The 22,243-nt window shown below is 43.5% G+C and overlaps 2 protein-coding genes across 11 annotated transcripts in view; both read right to left on the bottom strand.

Annotated features, from left to right (window-relative positions):
• The window catches only part of NRK (Nik related kinase), a 108,892-nt gene extending 106,597 nt beyond the window's left edge, over positions 1-2,295 (bottom strand). The window contains exon 1 of the mRNA XM_061446020.1: positions 2,162-2,295. The gene's annotated coding sequence lies outside the window, so the exon portion shown is untranslated. The remainder of the gene's footprint in view (positions 1-2,161) is intronic.
• An 8,901-nt stretch (positions 2,296-11,196) lies between these two features.
• IL1RAPL2 (interleukin 1 receptor accessory protein like 2) overlaps positions 11,197-22,243 on the bottom strand; it is a 373,489-nt gene continuing 362,442 nt past the window's right edge. For all 10 annotated transcript variants that reach the window (XM_061446050.1, XM_061446052.1, XM_061446047.1 and 7 more), the window contains one exon: positions 11,197-15,192. In XM_061446050.1, coding sequence (XP_061302034.1) covers positions 14,495-15,192 — 698 coding nt within the window. In that variant the 3' untranslated portion in view covers positions 11,197-14,494. The remainder of the gene's footprint in view (positions 15,193-22,243) is intronic.

A 22,243-nucleotide genomic window follows, 5' to 3' on the forward strand; every position in this document is an offset into this window, starting at 1 on the left:
CTCCCACATGACTTTGCTGAGATGGATGCTGGAACAGCAGCTCCAGTATCTTCCCAATAATGTGCAGAGTGGGAATGAAGACTTGGATGCAGTGCAAGGAAGTGGCACAAAAATTAACAGCCAAGGACAAAATGGCTCATTGAGCCTACCTTGAATTGCTAAAGCTCTTACCTTATTAAAAAGAGAAGTGACTTTATATTTCCTCCTATGGAGGAAACAGTGGGCATTTTAATCACAAAAGACATAATGAGAGCCAAGAGCTGAAGCAGAAACCAGACAATTAAAAAAAGCCAAACCCCAACAAATAGAAACAAAAGCACCACATATTAACAGACCTGTTGGTTTCCATTTCTCATGGGTCTCTCACTTTCTGGTTCCTAGGGTAAGCAAAACAGTCCTCAGACCTGCCCAAATTACAGCTTCTTTCATCAGCCTCTCAGGCTGTTTCACTAGTCCAGAGTAACTGGTGAACACAGCATCCTGACCATGGCAGCTTCTGTGCCTCCCACAAAATCCATCCCCTCTGGAGGGCTGTCTGGCTGCTTTACAGCAGACAAGTTGTAGCCAAGTCCAGAACTGGCACCCTACAGCGCAGTTGGGCTTAGCCTTCCAGCAGGAAGAATGGAGGATTTAAACCAGCTTCCCTCTTCTCAGCAGCTTAAATTCTTTAAGGAGTTTAGCTCCATAAACCCATTAAACATCTTTAAACCCTTGAGCTCTCATACCTTCTCTGAACAGTCTGCATGCTTACACTGCTGTAAAGGGTGAAAGCTGCTTTCATCTAGCTGAGGCCTGAGCATCTTACAAGGTCATGGGGTGAGCAGTCCTAAGAGGAGCTGACAAATCCAGAACCCTCTGCAGACCCAATCTGGAGCACTGCACTCCCAGGGCTTCTTTCTGCAATCACATTCTTACAGGTTTGGGAAAGGCCAGCTTTCACCTTTAATTCTTTGCTTTCCAGGAGCCCCAGGTCTAGGTTACAAAGTAATAGATGACCCATGAGCTCATAAATTTGACTTGCTAAGAGTGGGAGTAAACCAGCTATTACCTGCAGCTGTACATCCACTGTGGTAGTGCAGGCAGCCATAACTGGCGTGTCACCCCCTCGAGTCCCATCCCAACACCTTATCTGCCTTCCTGTCTTTTTCCTTTGAATTAGTTAACACTAAAAGGAAGAGAATGCTAATACAGTCATTTGATATTTCAAAAGGAAAACTTACAACCAAGTCTCTGAAGTACCATTTTGGGCCTTTTTTTGCCCTTTTCCCCCCTTTTCTTTTTTCTAAATAGATGAATCAGCAATATCTTGAAAGCCAGAAAACCAAACCACATCGTAAAATTTTATGTGGCTCTATCACCAGCCCCCTTTGTATCCTGTAGGACATATCCGACATAACTAAATATATTTATATATAAAGTATATAGATTGGCATTATAGGTACATAAATAAAAACACTGCATAGCTCTTAAACGCTGTAGTTTTCAGACATGCTTCTTTTAAGTCAGTTAATAACCATTATGTTGTGTTAAAATACAGCTTTTAACTCCTGCACCGGGAAAACAACATGCTGCAGCAACAATGTGACTCCGTAACAGTCATGGATTAACATTCACTGACCACTGAACCTTCCCTGTGATTAAAAATCCCCACCAGCTGCCCAATCTGCTTTTGTCAGTAAACTCTGCATCATTTTATAGCAATAAAAATACAGTTCGCCCACTCAGTTGAGGTCAGTCATGCGCTTATGCCTAAAAGGAGCATTTACATGGGTGTTGTGTGAAGGGCAGACCTGCTCCACTGCTCTGGAGCTGCTGCTCACTTACAAGGCACCATCTTTGTTTCTTCTCAACCAGTGACAAACCATCCCAGAAAGCAGCCCATCCATCAGTTCTGCCTGCTCAGCACCCACATAGCGACCTCTGCATTTAGGTCACCTGAGGAGAACACAGTACTGAGGCCCAGCCCCTGGACTCTGATCTGGGGGTACTGGATCTCTCCAAGCCCTGTCCCACTAAGGCATTTTGTGCAATTCATTCCCTAAACCCAACTCATCATCAGGTCCAATACAGCTCTAACCATGAAACCGCCCAGCCCAACCACCCTCCAAACAGGAGACATCTCACTGCTAACACAAGATGGCATTTCAATAACTTACCTCACCTTCAATTCAAACTTCCCCACAGCCACACAGCCCCTACTTCAGCATTTCCAGCATAACTATCCCAAGCAGCTCACACTGAACCCCTCATCACAGAGCCAGCAGCACCCTGAAGCTCTGAGCTCCAGGGAGAAAGAAACACACACGCAAACCTAAACTGCCTCATCAGGCAGGGCCCCAGCTGCCAGCAATTACGGCTGGCAGAAAAGATGAACCCAAGTGTGGCTGGTTTGCCCTGATTTTATATTCTATTACATTGGCCCCTTCCTTCCAAAGGCAGAGAGGAGGTGTTTCTGTGCAACTTGGGAACCTACAGCCATTGAAGCTGTCTGGCATTTTGCAGTGTACCTGCTTTGCTGCAGCACAGCCAGAGTCATGGCCTCGCACAGCAATGTCCTCCACCATGATCCATCACACTTCCATCAGAGCTTCTCACTCCATTAGCTCCAGGGCACCCCAGCTGTAACTGAGAGGACAGCCCTCACCAGATGGTTTCTCTTCCTCCATTTGAGCACGTGGCTGCTGCACCCTGGCTGCCCGTGCAGGCTTATGCTCACCCTGAGCCACCAGGGCTGGGACACAGCCTGAGGTGGTCCCAGCCTGCAGCCGTGCCGTGCTCTTGCTTTGGCACTAATGCCGTGGGGAGCCACATACCCCTGTCCCTCTGCAGGGCCTGCCCCATGTCATGGGCTGTCTACCTTCCTCCTTCACCCACGGGCCACCACCACAGCTCCCATGGCCCCGTATGTGATAAGCTGTGTTCCCTGTACGCCCCTGTGCAGCCCTGGCCAGAGCCACCCCGTTCACCAGCTCACCTGGTGGAGCGCAGCACTGGCCAGCTGCTCGCACCAACGCCTCCCGTGCTCCAGTCCCCCACAGGGGTAAATCCCCGCAGAGACAGGCAGCGGTGCAGCAGGCTGCAAGGCCGCAGTGGAGGGCAGAGACAAGTTGCTTTGTGGCTTTAGCCAGCCCATCAAGCCCCTTTGGCCTTGACCTGAGCTCTGCCCAGCCGTTTGGGACGCCGTGCAGGCTGGCTCACCAGCCTGGCTATGCTGTAGCCTTACCCTGGGGCAGATTAACACCCCTGCACTGGGCACCTCGTCTTCTCTAATCTGCTGGCTAGACCCAGAGATGTTCCTTGTGGTGACTGAACACACATGCAGGCACTGCAGGTACTCACACACCTCTTGCTCTGAAGCAAAAATAGCACTTCCATTTTTTTCCTAGCTGTATTTTTAATTTAATTCAAAACCCCCAAACAAACCAGAAAACCCTCTCAGTTTAACTCTGCAGTACTTGAACCCTTTTGTTCTTTTTGCTGGACTCAGGTTACCCCACAGAGATCGATTGTGTTCTTTCTCGTCCAGACATGTCTTCCTGCTTAGCCAGATAACAATTTGCCTCTCTGTTGTGTGGCTGTATGGTTTGTGTTTTCCCTGGACATTTCTGTGAACAACGTAGCAAAGGTCAGTGCTGTGTATCCCCATTCCCTTTCTCTTTTTGGTTTATTTTGATGATTCTCCCATACTGATGCTGGCTGTTTTTCCAGTCACATTTAATCCCCTTTGTGGCCACCTCTACTTTTCCAATGCACATGCTGGCATTAAATTGCCTGTTATCCTGCCCCAATTTCCATGTTGCAACTGCTGGGAGACTCATCATAATTTATCTATTTCTTTTTCTCTCTGCTGTGTCCCTTTGTATTGTTTGTTCTTCGTCTAGATCGGGAGGGCCTGCAAGTCCTTTCATGACTGTTATTTTTTCCACATGTCCAAGCTCAAACTGAGAATTAGAAAGCTTCCAGGGCTGATCCTTTCTTGGCCAGCATTCCTGTCTTGTTTTTCTTTTTAACCTTTTGAGATCATTTTCTGCACTTCTCCATTCCCAGCTGATCAAATAGAGAACCAGAGGCAGCAGGGAGGGCTTGGGCTGTGGGGAAGTCCCCAGGGTGACTGCACTGGAGATGTGCTGAGGCTCTTCATAGAGACAATGCAGTACTTGATATCTTACCCCTGTAAAACTGACAGGCAGGAAGCTTGGTTTTGGGCTTCTGATGGCAAACTGAAATTGTGTCTGGTAGCTGCCCTCCATGTTAGAAGGAATTAAAAGTTTGTTAACTAGGCCAGTTACAAACGCACAAACCCTGTAATCCACAGGTCTGGTTTTTTTTTGTCCTTAGTAGAAGCTGCTGGATCAACTGAAGCCAAATGGGCGGTGTTACTGCAATCTTTGGATTAGTGGAACAAATTCTCATTCAGAGATGTCAGGTACAGACCCCTGGCAACTACATTGATTTGACTCTATATTTTTAGTAGTACAAATGACAGCAGAATATCATTATTCATTTCTATTGTCCCCTATTCTGGCAAATTACCATTTACCTCCCAAAATGGGTATCTCAGCTGGAGACCTTTATTTTCTTATCTATGTGTAAAAAATCCCCACTGCTTTTTCCATCCACATCAGCAGTCTACGATTTCCCTGGGGAAGTCTGTCTTAGGTGTAGCGCTATGACTTATGCTTGACTAACATCACCAAGATCAGACAGGGCACCAGCACGGTTTTACCTTCCAACACATACCTGAAATCTCTCACCAGGTCCATGACTGCCTGCTCAGGAGTTAGTCACTTCCTCCACAGCCTGTAGGGAAGAGAGCAAAGTTAAAGAAATGCTGCTCTATCCTAACAAAGCTTCTCATCAGCGCTCACAGCTAACATGTATGCTGAGTTCATCTTGCTGCGTATGGAAACTGCCCAGGCTGCAGGCTGGGGTCTGATCCTGCTGTCATTAGAGCCTTTGCCTCGTTTCTTGGTGTTACCAGGTAAGCTCCTGACTTAACCAAGTATCACAAAATGTGATTTCTAAATGTTACAATAAGCCTCGCTGCCCCAGTGCTGCATTTCAAGCAGCCCGTAAGGAGTTTTCCCCTTCCCACAGCCAGGGAACTGTCCTGCATGGCTCAACGCAAAGAACAAGTGAAACATGAAATCTCCAGGAAAACGGTGTGGTGCCTGTGCAGGGTGGCTGACAGTCAGCAGTGATAGCACAGCAAACCTGGGACTGGGGCAGTGGAGGTGAGCCCAGGGGAGGTCTCATTCCCAGAGATGACAGGCAAAGCCGTACAGACACTCTGAGGCTGATGATTATCTGAGCTTGTTCTGCTTCAGCTACTCTGAAAACACAGCTTTCACATCCCCACTTCCAAGTACTATTTAAGAAGCTAATACCTTGCTACAAGTTAAATTGCTCCTGATGAGGATTCCTCGTGATATTTTAGTCTCCCTCTGACTTTGTAGCTTTGCCACCCTGTGGGGTTTGCTGGCTCAAGGGGAGTTAAGTATTAGAAATTAGACACTGGTGAGGTTTTGGGGCCTGGTGGACATGTGTATTGAAATACTGGTTTATCTTTTGCTGAGGAGGTAACGGCACTTGAACCCTTGTGTCCTGGATGCTGGCCCAAGACAGGTATCCCCATGCCACCCCATGCACACCGTACCCTTGCCCTGCCAACACCAGTCACTCATTTGGTCTTTGGGCTTGCTCTAGCCTCAGCCTCTTTGCTGAGCAAAGGGAAAAGGCTGCCAAGAGAGAGGTCCAGGCCTATCCAGTAGAAACTGTGCCACAATCAGCAACTAGGATCACAAAGAAGTGACAGTTGGATGGCAGCAGCTTTGGGCAGCCAGCCTGCAGCTGATGTGCGATGGGCACTGCACGTCCCCATGGTAAGGAGGCTGCCAGCTCTGTCCCTGCAGTGCATTAGTGTGTAACATTAGTGTGTGACATCCATCTCACACGAACACACTGGTTTCTGCCCTTCTGCCCACTCCCGCCTCAGCTTCTGTCACTGCCCTGCACAAACCACTACGCTTTCCCCCAGCTCCCTTGGGAAGAGTCTGTGTTTTACAGTCTTACTGTAAAATAACAAGAATCAGGCTTCTAAAATCAGGAAGTTTCTCTAACAGGCTTCTGTGCTTTTGCTGTACTCGCTCCACATGCTCCTCTGGCAATTTCTGTGACCTTATTTCTCAAAAAAAGAAAAAAAAAGAACAAAAGACAACTCCCATCATCCCTCAAGTCTCAGTGGAGCTCTCCGCACACTAAAGGAGAAGCAGAGGCTGCCAGCTCTCTATCTGGAGCTCTTCTTACACATGTTTGTTAACCCTCAGGGTACAATGGATGCTGAGAATTACTCTTTCGTAACATTTGTTTGGCTGCCAAAAAGGAAAAATGATTAGCAGCTCAAAGGTTACACTGCTATATGTTGCAAGAGAAGCCCTTGTCATCGGCTGCCTCTCTTTTGCTGACTGCGGATGCGCCACCACAATGCTCAGGTGCCCGCGGGGCACGGGGGTTCTCTGCCCATTGCACTGCATGGCTCCAGTGATCCATCCCCATGCTTGTGGTGCAGTAGGGGAGATTTCTCCTGGTGTCCTGCAGGCACCTGTCTTCACCTCCTCCCATGGGTGGCAGCACCCAGACCTCGCCAGCGGCTACTTAAGGCCTCATCTCCCACTTCATCTGTATGACCGCAACCAGCTTTATGTTGTGCATAAAACACTCCCTGCTACACACAATGCTATTTCTATGCACTCTCGAGGGACTTCAGTATCTTGAAGACAAGTAAGATGATGAGTTTACAAAGTACAGCTAATGGTTTAGAAAGGGATTTAAAACAGGTTACTGGATTAATGACTGCTGTTTCCTTTATTAGCCTGTTTCTGTTTGGGGGCAGAGCTACTTAGATAGGATTTAACTCTTTTTGGACCATGGGGAACTCAGGAATTTGGTACTATAGTTTTGGAAGCCCTCTCATGGGTCTCAGAGCAGGCTGGAGTGACCACAAGATGCTGATGGCACTGCATTCAAGCAGCACCCATGCCTTACACATCCCCAGCAGCTGCCAGAATGGGAATGTCTTCTAGGCAAGAGGTGGTGTGCTCCAGCCCCTCACGCACTCAGCTCCTGCCCTTCTCTACCCCAAATCACTGCTTTGTGCCACCTTTCAGACACACTCACCCAGGGCGACTGCCTCTGCCATGTCGCTCTTCTCACTGGGCCCTCATGCCTGTATTTCATAGCAGGGGGAATCTGCCAAGGACAAGCCAAGTCGACCAAGTTCACAGACATCCTCCTTCATTTTGCTGTCTCAGGCCTCAGTCTTTTGTTGCACAGTGAAGGGGATGCTTTGAATTGCACCAAGACACACCTACACCTGCATTGGTTGAGGCATTTTGCAAGCAGAAATTGTTCAGAAGGGTAACTGAAACTGGCTCTGGATTGAAGCCTCCCTCACAGACTGGCACTGTCACATCACAGATGCTTGCTCTGTTCGTTATGTTGAAGGGTGTTAGCAGTGAAGCTTGAACTTTGTTCAGATCTTCCCTGAGTTTGGCAGTAGAAAATCCAGAGCTCTAATATTGGGTTCAGGCTGGTCATCTCGTCAGTCTGTGTCCTGCCAAAGTCACTTCACCGCTGATGATTAGCTTCTGCCTTTTCATCTCTCCGCAGTGAGCAGCTGATCCCACAGGGAAGTGTTAGGATTCACTCTGGGAGACCTGTGTTGTGCTCCCCAAAGCAGCCGTGGTGTGACCCATGCAGGCACAGCCTGAGGTTGTTCATGCAGACTGGAACAAGCTTTTTTTCTGCTGGTCGAGACGATACAGCCACTGAGCTGGGACAAGGCATTCACTGGGAAGCTGCCAGTCCAGCCCAGGGAATATTATCCACTGGTCAGAGCTCCAGACTGGGAGGCAGTGAACATGGCCCCAGCTCTGCCTTTGGTATTTACTAGGATCTTGGGCAAAATAGATCCTTAACCCTGTTTTTCATTTACTAAAAGGAGGATGAAAGAACTTCCCCCGTGGAGTTAGGTGTTAGATTAATTGTTTCATGATCATAAAGCCTTTGATATCTTTTAATCAAAGAGCTGTTAAGGGCTTTAAAGGTTGTTATAATTTGTGGAATAGATGCTAATTTTTTGTGTGCAGCCTGCACAGAATATGGAGTCTCTAATGTTATTTGGGGACAAAGTATTAAACGATCCCTTTTAGGTGCTGACAGAAGTTACTTTTAAGCCACATACATACACTGATTTAGAGTATATTGTACTTTAAAAGCTTCTTCACATCTCATTAGACTTTCTCTTCCTGAGTCACCTCATAAGGGGCTAATTTACATTGTCTAGGCCATTTCAGGGTCTGGATTTCTCATGAAAATATGTCTTGGTAGTAAAAGCACAGCCCCTTGTGCTCTCTGCATGAGAGTCACTAATTCTCTCCTCCACATCACAAATCCCAGGGCATGCTCTGAATCCCAAATAATTTGGGCTTAGAAAGAAATGAGGTGCACATTTCTTCCTTTGACAATTTTCATTTCCGCCTTGCCTTGCCTACATTTCTCCATTAAAAGAGGGCACCAGAGACTTTGCAACCCCCTCTAACTGGAATGAGCATAGCCTGAACTATATTCTGTATTCTCTGAGCACTGCCCAGCCTAACACTTGAGCCCACCCTGCCACACCTGAGCACGGTGGGTACCCCACTGCACTCACATGTAGCCCTCTTCATCTACAACCTCTGATGGGTTCAGCAGGAGCTGCTGGTGCTTTCACACCAGCAAACCACTCTGCACGCCCATAGCGGAAACCTGCAGCTAGGAAAACGTTTACCACCCACAGCTGGGTACAAAGGAGTTATTTTACAGTCTTACGAGAAATTGCAAAACTCATCTAGTACAAAATACATTAGTTTTGTCTTTGTGTCTGTCCTGAAGAGAAGCTCTTAAAACCTTGTAAAGCCAATTACGCTCTATCAAAATGAATTAGAGAAGTTGTTTATAGAATACCTACCGTGAGAATCTGGCTCAGCTTGACAGGCTGTATTTTTGTTATTATTATTTGCTTTACTGTTTGGTCTGTAGCTGTACAATGGTATTGCAAAGAGAAGATGCTGACAGGTCGTGTTCTGCACCTATTGGCAGTGCCACTGTTTCATATTCAAATGACAAATATCCTGGCAAAGCTGGGTAACTTTTACTAGATATTTCCTTTTTTTAGACATTGTTTTATGCCTCTTTGGAGCAGCCTTAAGCCTCTGAATTTCTCCAGTGGCACTGAAAGGATCAAATGGCCCCTTGCAGTAAGTACCACAAAGCTGTCCTTCCTTCCCCACCACAAACACTTCAGGTCATTCCTTCAGGGATGCACAGTACATTTCAGAACATTGTTCTTTGCTTTTGCAAGAATATGATGTACCATTGCTTTCCACTTTCAAGTTTTGCTTTCTTTCTGTAACAAATTACCCCAAATCCCACATTTTTAACATTTGCTGTACTAACTAGTACCAAAATAGAATTGTTTTAATCACTACTATTCATGACATTCCAAAACTTCAAATACTCTCAAGACCATGGAGGGAACGGAGCAATAGCAACTGCTTCAAATACTTTCAAGACCAAGTGGAAGGGGGCAATGGCGAAAGCAGTTAGTCTGGTTTGCCAAAGTGCCAGAGCCAAATGTTGCAGCCTCCAGCGATGGGACCTACTGCACTGCAGAAACCGGTTACCTCCTCTGCCTCACCGGAGGTGATCCGGTAACACTTCTGGCATTACCTGCAAGTTTCACACCAGCAGAAAGCATTAGTGGGGAATTTCCATGCATGCAAAGAAGTAGGTTGGTTTGTTGTTTGGTTTTGGGTTTCTTTGGTTGGCTTTTTTTTTCCTGTGGAAGAAGCCAAGGAAGTTTCCCATCCAAAAGGAAACTGAAATTTAATTTTTAAATTACCAAGACAAGGGCTCTGAAGGAAGGTTCAGGCAAGAAATTCTATTCTTCTGCGGAACTTTGCCCAGCATCCATTGAAGAGTGGACAAACATGATGCATTCATGCAAGAGCTGTCATTGTGCATCACTGGATCAGTGTTTCTGCCTGCAGAACCCTTGGACTCTGACTGCTCTCCTTCTTCCTCTCTCTTCTTCACACTCTCCACTTAGTTCTTTGTATACTGGTAACTTTGCAACTCCAGCATGAACTTCAAAGGGTGTACAAAAGAAGAATGGTGGTCAAGAGAAGATGCATGAAATCCTGCAGGGAAGTAGCTTCTTGCAGAGAACACTTCCAACCATGCTGTCCCCATGGGGAAAGCTCCCAGGTACCCAGCTGGGACACACTGAAAAAGCCATTGTTGTCCCATCTATGACTGAGTTCCCAGGGAGATGTCACTGCCAGGCTAACAAGCACTGAAGACGTTCTCTCTTTGTAACCAGGACTGTGAGATGTGACAGCTGTTCTGCCACAACACTTGCATCTATTCAGGGACTGGAATGGAAAAGCTGCTCTGAGGCTTTCCATAAGGGCACAATGCTAAAGGCTGCTGAATGCCATGATTTCTGGCACTGAACAACTCTTCCAGGCCCCTGCTCATAAAGTATTTCTCACTGAATTTAAGTATGTGCTTATGCATTCGGATGAACCAAAGCCTGTTGAATCAAAGGAGCTACTGAGAGCAGAGTAGCAGCTCTTCAAAATAATGTTTTTTTTCTTTTTTTCTCCCCTAAAAGTATCTCTTATTTGTTCCCAAGTCCTTATCTTGTTTACAACAAAGAATGAACAAAATTCCTTTCCCAAGGCTGGACAGTCCTGGAGCATATCCACACCAAACAGGGACAAAAATAAGCTTGATTTTAGGCATATTAAATAAGAAAATGCCTCTTACTCTCTTCACCTCTTTCTCCCCCTTTTGTCTTTTTCATTCCTCTGTACACAATAAACCTAATGTTTTATGGCCTTATCCAAAGTCTGTTGAATTTGATGGAATGCTTTGTGTTGGCTTGGATGGGGTCTGGAGCAGACCTGTAGGCAGAGTATGGCAATATCTTTATACGGGTTTCTCATCTACTGCCTAGAGAAAGGAATATTAATTATTAAAGTACCAGTCCAGCCCCCAGGAACTGTCAATATTCATTCTGCTTTGTTACTAAACTTAAAATTACTGTTTTCTCTCTGAACTTTCTTTAGGAACATAAAATCTGTGGAGGCTGAAGAGGTTTCCAATTTCTAGCTCATTTTTATATAACCTTCAAACCATAATTGCTTCAGAAGCACATCACACACAAAGGTAAGTACACAAACAGTAGTTTCCAAACACCATAACAAACCATCTTCAAAATGAACATCCCAAACCAGAAGCCCCACATGGCTGCAAGTTTGCTGCTGGTGATTTAATCCCTGTGAGGGCACAGCCTAACACCGGGGCTGGCAAGGGCTGCACAAGTGAGAGGCAGCACCAACCACTGCCAGGGCAGTGCCCTGGCCTCTTCCCCAATAAATCCAGCTGAATAAGTACAAGGCTTTGGTGAGTCAGAGGAATGCAAAATGCCCTTATGCCCTTTTATTTCTATTTCACATGAATGAGCTAGCACATTTTTGCCACCAAGGCCCTGACTCAGCTGTCACTGCCGTCTCACAAGGGACTGACCCCACTGGGGAGTTGCTTTGGAGTGCATTTTCACACTGGGACAAGCTCCTGGTCTCTGTGCCACCCAAGTCCCACTGATGGATGCACTGCACTGTCTGACAGTATTTTTCCAAGTCCTTAAGTGCTACCTCGAGCATGGCACACCTCTATTACACAAAACCGAGTCAACGAGAGGCTCTCTGAGCTCAGGTCCCATTCCCATACTACAAGCAGAGGGGTTACAATGGTTCTGATTCATGTATATATTGTCGCAGTACTCAATACACACTTTGAAATCTTAAAGCAGATTGTGACTTCTCATCTAAAACTAAAAGATACCAATACAGACACATCATGTGCTTTTGCAAAATGACAGAAAAACTGTTCTTTTCATATTACCTCAATGCAAACATGACTGCATTTTGCTTTTGAATAGCTACTGCTCTAAGAGACATTATCATCAGGTAAATTAACTTGCTACCCATATTTAGTCATTATAAATAAAAGAAGCAGACCAACCTGCATAGGTATTTGTTTTTCTTCTTTTGGAGTTTGCATGCTTCATACAGAACGAGTAGGTTTCAAATCTCACTGAACATTCTATGTGAATTAACCAGATTCTCGAGGAATGTGGAAAGGAAAATAATGAAAAGTACAGCTTTTCATTTGAACATATGCAGCTCTTTTCATGCAGGGTTTTCATTTTGGGTTTTGTTTTTTTTTCTTTTTTAAATTACACTTTGCATTAAAGAACACAGCCAGTGTAAACACAGTCTGTAACACTTAGAAAACAGTGCAAATTTTGTAAGTTTCTGGGAGGAGGTTGAAATACAGAGATTTATAATGGAGGTAAAATCACTTTCTTGGTATATTAAACACCTATATGTTCAGAACTTAACTTCACAAAAGAGCAAGTTAGAGTTCTATACTGTGTAATAGTATCTTTTCTAGATTTCCATTTTCAGTGTTAGTGTCAAAGGCATAATAATGCTAGGAAAAAATCAAGAGAACAACTATTATTTAGAACCTAATAAAAATCTTACAGACAATAACTGGTGTAAAGAGGGCACAGACTGAAGAACAAGGGAAAGAAGCAATGGAAAAATTCCGACCTCTATGAATTATTGCACATTTGAGATCATTCTCATAGTCCTTGGGCCAATTCTGGATACTTTTAAGTCTTAGGTCAGTGTTTGTTTCCATTTGGCTGTAGGGTGCAATTTAGGAACCATATCAAGGATTTACTGAACTTGTTTGCTGATGAAACCACAGGCAGCTGAGTGCAGAGTGCTAACTTTTATTCATGCAATCAAAGAGAACAATGCTAAAAACACTGGAATACAGGCAAGGTTGCCTGCCATAAAAATATTTTTGGGAACTTGATACAGCAGATCTTATTGAGACAAAACTCTCATGTCTACTGTGTTTCCATTAAAGCTGTGCCAAAACCTGCAAAACTGGCTTCTGTCTTCATTATTTAGAGCTTTTGCCTTGAATACTCTCTATGGTCTGACTCTGCAACCTTTAATCAACTGAGTTCGGACATCTCCATGAGACATACTGGTAAAAAGAAAACTCAACTCGCTGACAGTAATGCCTGATGCTGAGTATGTGTATAACACTTCTCATCCACAGGCAGCAAGAATGTCTCCCATGAAAAGTAAACGACAGTGCCCTATTTGACTGATGGGAACATTCATGTAAGGGAGAGATGCAAGACCTTACCAGCTGCTTAAAAAGATCACTTTTCTCTCATTGCACAGACAGCAGAAACGTTCCTGCTCCAGCTGTATTTAAAAGGTACATAAACTGACAGGTAGATAAACACAGAGAGGGAACTCTCTCCAGTGATTATCACTGAAATTGAAGTCATACTACCAATAAACCTGAATAATTCAACATTTTGTCTCTGAATATTGCTGTGATAATTATTTTCTATTGCTGATGTTCTCACAAAAAAAGTTAATTTCAAACTGTAACTACTGATACTGGAAAAAAAATCCTATGTAAAATTACATTGCCTTTGCTACAAATCTTAAAAGAGCTCAAGACATCTTAAGAAATTTCAGATTAATGAACTGACAGATAATTTTTTACTTAAATTGTTAAAAAAAGGCATTAAAAATCTGCAAAAAATCGTGAAATGCTCTATAATCAACAGAAAAAGTGTTTTAAATCCTCCTAAACATCCTCCAATACATGAGTAAGTTGTTAAATAAAACCACATTGCTAACCATTGACTAGGAATACAACATGCCTCAGTTATAAAATGAAGAGATGCTGTTGTGAGCAGGTGATTTATTCTGCAGTAACTGTTACTATGCACTTTACTGATAAAGCTTCATCTGCATTGTTTCAGCTGGTCATCTTCTAAAATGCATTTGCGAGACAATGTTACCGGGAGGTTTCCTCCCCCTTCCTTTTGGGAATGATTCATCTCTTGCGGTCTGTGCAGGAGATAATCCTTTTCGTTACATGATTAGAATTTCAAACTGTACTGAAGTCTTTATGAAGAACCCAAGAACTTCTGTGTATTTTGAATACTATTACTTAAATATGTGTGGATGTTGGAGATCATACACAGTAACCTTTTATCCATCCCTGATTGTAAACCTACTGTAAAATGATGGGTTGTGGTTTTTCTACCCCCCCTCCTCCTTTTGAAAGAAGCAATAAAACTGTACATTAAAAGACAGGAAGGACATCACCGAGTTACAAAAGAATGCCCCCTTTGTCATAATCTGTAAACAAAAAAGTTCAAGTAGAAAAGCAAACAAGTGTGCCGCTGCTTCGAGTGTTTTCTAACCCCATGGGGTTAGGGCAAAGTTCTTTAAAAACGTGTCTTCATGGTGGTCATGAAGCATCTCAAGAGTTCTGATCTTCACTACCAAATATCACTGGTGAAGCTAAGCTCCTTTGCTGATAAAGGTAGCAATGGGTTGTTCCTGTGCAACTCCTGGGGATCCTTCATGGCAGTGTTAAGAGGTAGCTGTCCATTTAGCAGTGTCAAAGGTATGTTACAGTACGTGTGATGGTTGCTTATGGAAGCTATTGGCAATGTTGCTGCTGACACATCATATTCATATCCTCTGCAGTAATGTCTCATATGCACAGAGTCTGCTTGATGGCAATCAGTTAAATCAGCCCGTGATTCTACTAATGTGGCAGAAGTGCCTGTGACGGCAAGAGAGGGTACAGTCTGGAGGTCTCCAAAAAGGCCCTGCTCTGCAGAATCCAGGACCTGATGTCGAGACACCACCTCCTTTTTCTTCCCTGGCATTTCAAAGACTAGGCGCTTCCAAAACTTAGAGTTCAGTTTGCTGCTTTTTGGTCCTTTCCACTTGACCACTGAGAGAAGTTTGATGGTGTGCTTTAAAGATTCCACTTCGTGATAATTCACTTTCCCTTTTAATTCAGTACACTCAATCAAAATAACTTTGATTTCTCCACTGACTAGCATATTATGAAGTCTGTTTTCCATCTCAAATATACTCCATCCTCTCCTGAGAACATAGTCTGGAGTTAACACGATAATGAGTCTTCTGCTTTGTTCAACACATCTTGTGAGATCTTCAATGTAGGCTACAAATTATAGAAAGAGAGAAAGAGTAAAGAATAAAGAAGTCTATTGTATCAAAACATCAGGCTTGCAATCAAGTATAACAAAATCCTACAGCTTACTATTCCATGCCATTTAAGACAAGGGGCATTTCACAATATACTCCAACAAAAACAGAATTGTGTATCAGAACTATTTCTATTTATGAAGTACATCTAGAAAACTCCTAAATAGCACCCTCCATCCTTTACTGTTTTTCCCTTTTCATCACAACAGAATGACATTTACATAATATCCTAACAGTGTAGATGCATTAGTGATCAAAAATACACAGTTCACTTACTGGAAAAATATAGGTCAAGATCAATGTAGTGCTTGTGTAAATTTTAACATTAACTCTGGTTACTATCAACATTGCATTGAGGGAAGCACACTCTGGGAAGCAGTTCTTGTGTGTCAGATGCAAGGACATGTGGGTGCTGGAGGGTGTATGAACCGTAACTTGCAAGAGTCAGAAAGAAAACAACCCTCATCGCATGCAGAAATTGTGCTATTCCATAGAAGCATCACGGTAGTAGCTCTTTTCTCCTTAGGTATTGACCACAAAAGTACAATAACATTCTTTGTGGCCCAATGGTCTGCTTTAATATCACAAACCTGTGCTTCTATGTACCCCATGGTATTAACAGAAACTTCACAAGTGACAGGAACAAATGGAAAACTTAAACATATTGGAGGTATTTATTTGTTGAGACATCAGTGACAAAGAAAGTAGTATTCTTCTTTTATTCACGTGTGCCAAATAGTTGCAAACAATCGCTGTAAGTAGAAATGCGAGCCCCATCAGTAGCTCCATGATGTCAGCTTACTGAACTACAAAATACTCTTGAAGTTGGACTTGGATGCCTGAGTTTCACTTGACCCAGGGATGGTAGGGAAGAGAAGCCAATTACACTTGTCTGCCATGGAACAGGATGGGAAAGAGATCTACTTACAGACCTGACCCGAAACCCATTCAAATGAACAGACTTCAACAAATTTCAATGGGTTTTGGGTCAAGACCACAAAAATGAAATCACTTGAAAAAGCCCCACTAAGGTCAGAAAAGTGTTCACTGGTTGCACAACGTTATGACTGCAAGCTTAGAGACAGGATACAGGGTTTTTTAAAACTACATGAACCTCTTGACCATGCTACTCAGAATGTGCTGCCTGACGACAGAAGAGAAGCATGTGTTATAAATGAAGACTTGGACACAAGAGCTGCACAGAACAGATCTTTACTCAGCACAGGGCAGGGCCTCTCTTACACACACTGCCCTCTAGCAGGAACAACAATTACAAATAACATCATTAATCAACATCTGTGACTCATTTTTATAGTCCCAGGCACCATACCACAGCATGCTTATTCACACCACTTCCAGTAAAGTAAATAGCTACAAAATAGAAACATTCTGAAATAGCTTATTTTCATGAGACTGAAGGCATAGTTAGCACCGAATCTGCCTTTACCGATGTTTTATTTCACCACTTAGCAGCAAGAAGAATCTCTTTCACAAACGGAAAAAAGAGGCAATTGCAAACATCCCACAGACACACAAAAATTTAAGACATACGCGTACATTACAAATGTCTATGCAACAATCCTGACTTTTAGTTAATGTTTTATGACTCTTTAATCATGCAGCATTTACAGTTTGTTTGTTGTTTTTTTTTCCTTAAAATATTTCATGAGGAAAACCCCCACAATGCTCTGTGTAAAATAGTTACTCATTAATGAAAAAAAAATTCAACATTAAAATCCATGGGAGAGGCAGCGGAAAGGGGAGAGAATCAGCAACAATGAGAAAATGATAAGCAGAACTGGTGAAACAAAACTTAAGGAAAGGTAGAAATGTTCAATACAATGGAAAGAGATTATCCCAATGTATCAACAGCTCAGACTCTTCATTTTCTTCCTTTCTTTCTGCTCCCAAAAAGAAAGAATTTAGGTGGGAAGCTTCATCATTAGAGGTTGAATCTGCAAGATACAGTAAAACAACAAACTATCATGCATCTTTCCTGAGACATATTCATCCCTCCTTCAAAAAAGCTCAGAACACTGCTATGTGCAAGTCAATTCTCTGCAGGACACAGTACTGGTCAGTATCACATATCCAGATTAGTGCTAAGCACAGCCATACACATCCTATATGCATCCACTTAAATAACCCAACAAAACAGTCACTCCACTTTCATCTCTTCAAATATCTAGCAGCAATAATTTCAATAGCAACAACCCAGCAATAATCCATTATACCATCTCAATCAAAAACTCACCAGACTTCACCTTAGTCAAACAGGGAGTAAGGTGGGAAGAAGACAGGAAAAGTTCCCTGTTTTCTCAAGATGGATACTTCTCCCCTCTGTGCCTTTCCTGTATTGGAATGTCCACCTTACTGCATATTACAACAAGTTAGAGCTCTCTCTACAGGCAACTCAACAGACACCTTTGCAAATGACCACCCGATGCTCCTCCAAATTCCAAGTTTGCAGCTGGTTCACTGACAGACATGGCTAATGTATAGGGGTTCTGTTAGTGCACTGAGGATAAAATACACTGTGTTACAGGAAACTGGAAACTCAAATGAAAAGGCAAACACATTTTCCAGCCATCTGGTCCAGAAGTATTTAGTACTCAGTAACTTCAGCTTAACTGCTAAGGCTTAGATTACTGGTAAAGGTAGGTGACAACTTCCCTGGTGTACGTGGTTCCATCGGGTGCATTCTACAGCATGTCCAATATGCACAACTTAAGCATTTCTTCAAGGAAAAGCATGGGGGGACATATTCCTGTCTGCGGCAATTTCAGCTTTATTTTTTCCAGTGACTGGAAAAGTCAAGACTGACTGCATAAACCTGGGGGTTGCTAAATCACCCCCTCTCCTTTTACTTCAGAGTTTGAGACTGCTCAAAATACAGCAGGTCCGGTTGTCTGCCTTAAGTGCTTAGTCCATTCAAAGGTATTAAATCCAAGCAACCTATATTGGAATGTAGGATGCAGAAAGGGTTGTTTTCACCTTTCCAGTGAGCTAAGCAGTAACTGTCAGGCAATGGCTCTGTTTCAAGAAAAAAACTGAGCAAGGATTTCAGGAATGACAACACCAACTAGGATTAACTGTAAGACTCCAGGACAACGTATTGCCATCAGATAAATGTCATTTTGCTGAAAATTCACTTTTGCTGCAGGAGGTGTCAACTTCAATGATATTTCATTGTAAGGGGAGAAAAAAAGTCTTCACAAATCAGTATGGAATTATTAATTTTTCGTTCCCAAGGATCGTATTTTACCATAAACTAGAATGTAAAAACAAAATGTCAGCATTAGTGTTAACCCACCTGGTTTTATCGAAAAATAACATTTTAAATTTTGACCCTTTTTTCCCCATTGAGACACTGTTTTGCAATAATGCACAAAAAAGTTTTTCAAACTGTTAACAGTCCCCATAGGTCAAAAAAATTAGAATTATGAGTAGTTCTATCAGTAACTTACATCATGTCCTAGGCAGTGCCCAGGAGGGAATGGACAACAAGAACTTTTAGACCCATAAACATAGTTCATGAATGGTGGCCCTTTAGTAGTGAAGACAGATCCCCTGACAGCAAATACGTGCTCACCAAACACTTTCAACATGTGACGATGCTGAAATGTAGTTTGAAACACTGAAGAAGTCCAAGACATGCATCCCATTTGCAATTAAATCATGCATAACTTCTTCCTGAATCTTGAATGAGCTCCACTAACCACAGGCTGGAAGGAAACCCAGACACCCTAATATGCAGGCAGACTAAGAGCAAGGAAATTAATGAACACCATGGACACAGAGTTGCTCACACAAAGAAACGACTGACTAACCAGACTCAGATGATTTGCAGAAGCAGTAGATGGAGAAACATCAGAAATCATATAAAGTCCTATGGATACTTTTGGGAAGCATGGTTGCACCACAAGAACCAAAGAGTACCATCGACCCCATACTCACTGGTTCCTGGCACCAGCCTTTTTGTGTTTGGCAACTATCAGTTGAGAAAGTTATTTACAGAAGAATAATTCAGTGCTGGTTTCCTAACCAAATGGTTCCCAAGCCCTAACTCTGATTATTTTATTATAACAAAAAAGGATTGCATGTCTTGCTTTTACAATTTCTTAAATATCTGTTGCTTCTGTTAGCTCACGCCAGAACAGCAATGCAGCTGGAATGCTGAAGCACAGAGTGATGGCCCCTCCCAGAGAGAACCCACTCCCACTATAAGCTAAGGGACAGCTAATGAATTCAACATGAAGGAACAAATAGTGCAGCTCAGCATGATGCACTGTCCTCTCAGCATATCACTCCCTTAAGTGTTGCCAGACTTGTGTTTGACATGGCAAAGGAAAGAGGGATTAAGGAGAAGGAAAAGATGGTGGCTCTGGGGATGTCTCCTGGCAGACTGAAGTGTCTCAAGTGGGTAATTTTGGTTAAATTGTTTTGGTGACAGATGCTGGAATCAAGATGCTGGATATTTAGAATCCAAGATTCATAGACTCATACAGGTTATAAGGGGCTCTGGAGGTCTCCAGGTCAGTATCCTACCCAAAGCAGGAGTAGCTAAAATTACTAAGGGCCTTGTCCAGTATAGTTTTGAAGATCTCCAGGGTTGGAGGTTTATTCTCAGTGTCTCTGGGTTCTGTTCCAGTGTCTGACCAGCCCCATGTTGAGGAAAATTTTCCAAATGTTTAAATGGAATTTTCAGTGTTGCAGCTGGTACCTGTGGCCTCTTGTCAACAACCGTGCACCTCTGAGAAGAGTCTGTCTTCATCTTTGTGCTTCCCACTGGAAATCTTATTATTAAGATTCCTCCTTGGCTTTGTCTCTGTCTTTTCTTCAAAAAATACAGTTCTTTTGGGCTCTTCTTTTATACTGTGTGCTCTAACTCCCTGATCACCTTGATGGTCAGCAGCCAGTCTTTCTGGCTTGTGTTCATATTTGTTCCACTTTCAACTGTCATTCCTTTTTATCCCTGTTACCTTCACCCACGCCTGGCGTGAACTGCAAGATACATATAGAGCAGACAAGCAGGGACTTGTGAAAGGAGTTTGTGGAGCTGGGTACTCTATTCCCATTCCACACGAATGGTGCCTCATACCTAATTAAGGCTCCTTGGGAACCCCAGGCACATAGTCCAACTGGGTTTTCATCATCCAGAAATCCAAGAAGCTGGAATTCACCAGGCAAAACCCACACAGATGGGCAGACAAAACTACAAAGTGCCAGAACCGCAATATTGACTGTTGGGTGCTTTTTATCACACACCTGAGGTGCTCTCCTCTTGTGCAGATACCCTTTCATTTTTCAGGTAAAAGCAAAGATTTTTATTCTGTCACCGTTGTTCTTTTCAGTGCCTGAACTCTACACCCTGGGCTGAGCTGGAGTGAACTGTTGGTGTTTTTTCAAACCTGTCAAGATCAAATGCACATATACTTTAGAGAGCAGCTAGATGATGCTCTAATAGATTTGTATGGCTGGTATTAAAAATCCAACTTGACAGTTTTGACCTCTTCACTTTCAGAGTTTAAAATAATTTGCAGGAACTATGTGGGAGAATATCTTCCTCTAATGTAGTCCCAAATTTAGAAAAGGTAAGTGCAAACAGATCTTTTTCTCTGCAGACACATCGTCCTTAGCAAGACAGAAAATGGCTCAGGTAAAAACATTACTATTCTTATTTCTCCCCATCCTCATCTATTCAGTCTCCTGAGATCTCCTAAAACTGAATTAAAAAGCTCACAGGGCTTGAGACCACTTGGTCTCAAGGAAAGGGTTTGTTAAAAAAGCCCTGAAAACTAATAGGGTGGAAAACCTGATAACTGAGAAACTTTAATAACAACTGCAACTGTATCTTAGAGATCACAGTCTCCGGGCTGATGCTCAATTATGCTCACTTGCCTAGGTGGAAAGGTGTATGTGCTGTCAGCTTTGACAGAATGAAGAACTCTCACTCTGTTAAGACCAAAGAATATTCTTGAAGAAAGAATAGCTGTTATGGTACCTTCTATTACATACAGCTGAAATCCTGGGTTACAAACTTGGTGTTCCTGCTTACACAGCACACGGCGTGTCATGCCTCCCTGCCATCCCACCCGCTCAGCTTCCATTTTGCATGGCCACGTGGGCTTCTGCAGGAGCAAGTGCAGAGAAGCGGTGGCTGCTTAAGCCCCTTTTGCACCTCACCTGTCTGGGGAGCCAGATCCACCCATGCTGCGCTCAGGCAGCACCAAGAGTCCTTGCTGGCCACCATGTGGCAGGCACCACCAAGGCCCTTGGAATCCTTCATGGTGGTTTACCCACTAGGACCAAATGCTCCTCTGGGATAACATTTCTATCCTGGCAGGGCACAGAAACAAACACCTACTGCAAAACATGACTCAGCCTCATCTGACCTGAACTCGGGATGCCAGAGATCTGCTTCCCAGTGGTGCAGAGGAGGTCTCAGACACCACAGCCATCACCTCTGTCCTCCTACAGAGGGACAGCAAGTTACTCCATGGCCATCCCTGCAACAGACCTTTCTCAGCGAAGAGCTGAAATGCAGAGATCAGATACGCAGTGTGAAGGAGCTCGTTGCTGGGGTGGGTGTCCTGGCTAAGGCACATCTGGTGGTAATCTCTCCCTCGGCTGCACGGAACATGCAGAATCTAACATAGCTTTTTCCCAGAGGTTAGAAATGCACCAACTAGACAAAAACCTAATCAAACTTGTCCCCGATTTTTCTGAAGCCAGCTTTTTAGTTTGTTCAGAGAAGTGTGCAAGAAAGTTAATGAAATACTATTTAACAAATCTGTTTTCTGCTTGCTCTCAAACCCAAGCAGGAGCTGTATGTATTGCTTCATGCAAGGAGCTAAGCACAATAATACACACCCTCCTGTGGCAGCACTTTAAAATTGCAGAAATTGTATGAAATCACCAGGCTTACAAAACACACCTAATTTGCTCTACTAGTGGAATGGCACACATTTAAGTCCCTAAGATACAGAAGGATCATCAAAACAGAG

The sequence above is a fragment of the Pezoporus flaviventris genome, unplaced genomic scaffold (assembly GCF_033815535.1).
Source record: "Pezoporus flaviventris isolate CSIRO_AGI_PZ_B2104156 unplaced genomic scaffold, CSIRO_AGI_Pfla_v1 ptg000005l, whole genome shotgun sequence".
NCBI classification, from domain to species: domain Eukaryota; kingdom Metazoa; phylum Chordata; class Aves; order Psittaciformes; family Psittacidae; genus Pezoporus; species Pezoporus flaviventris.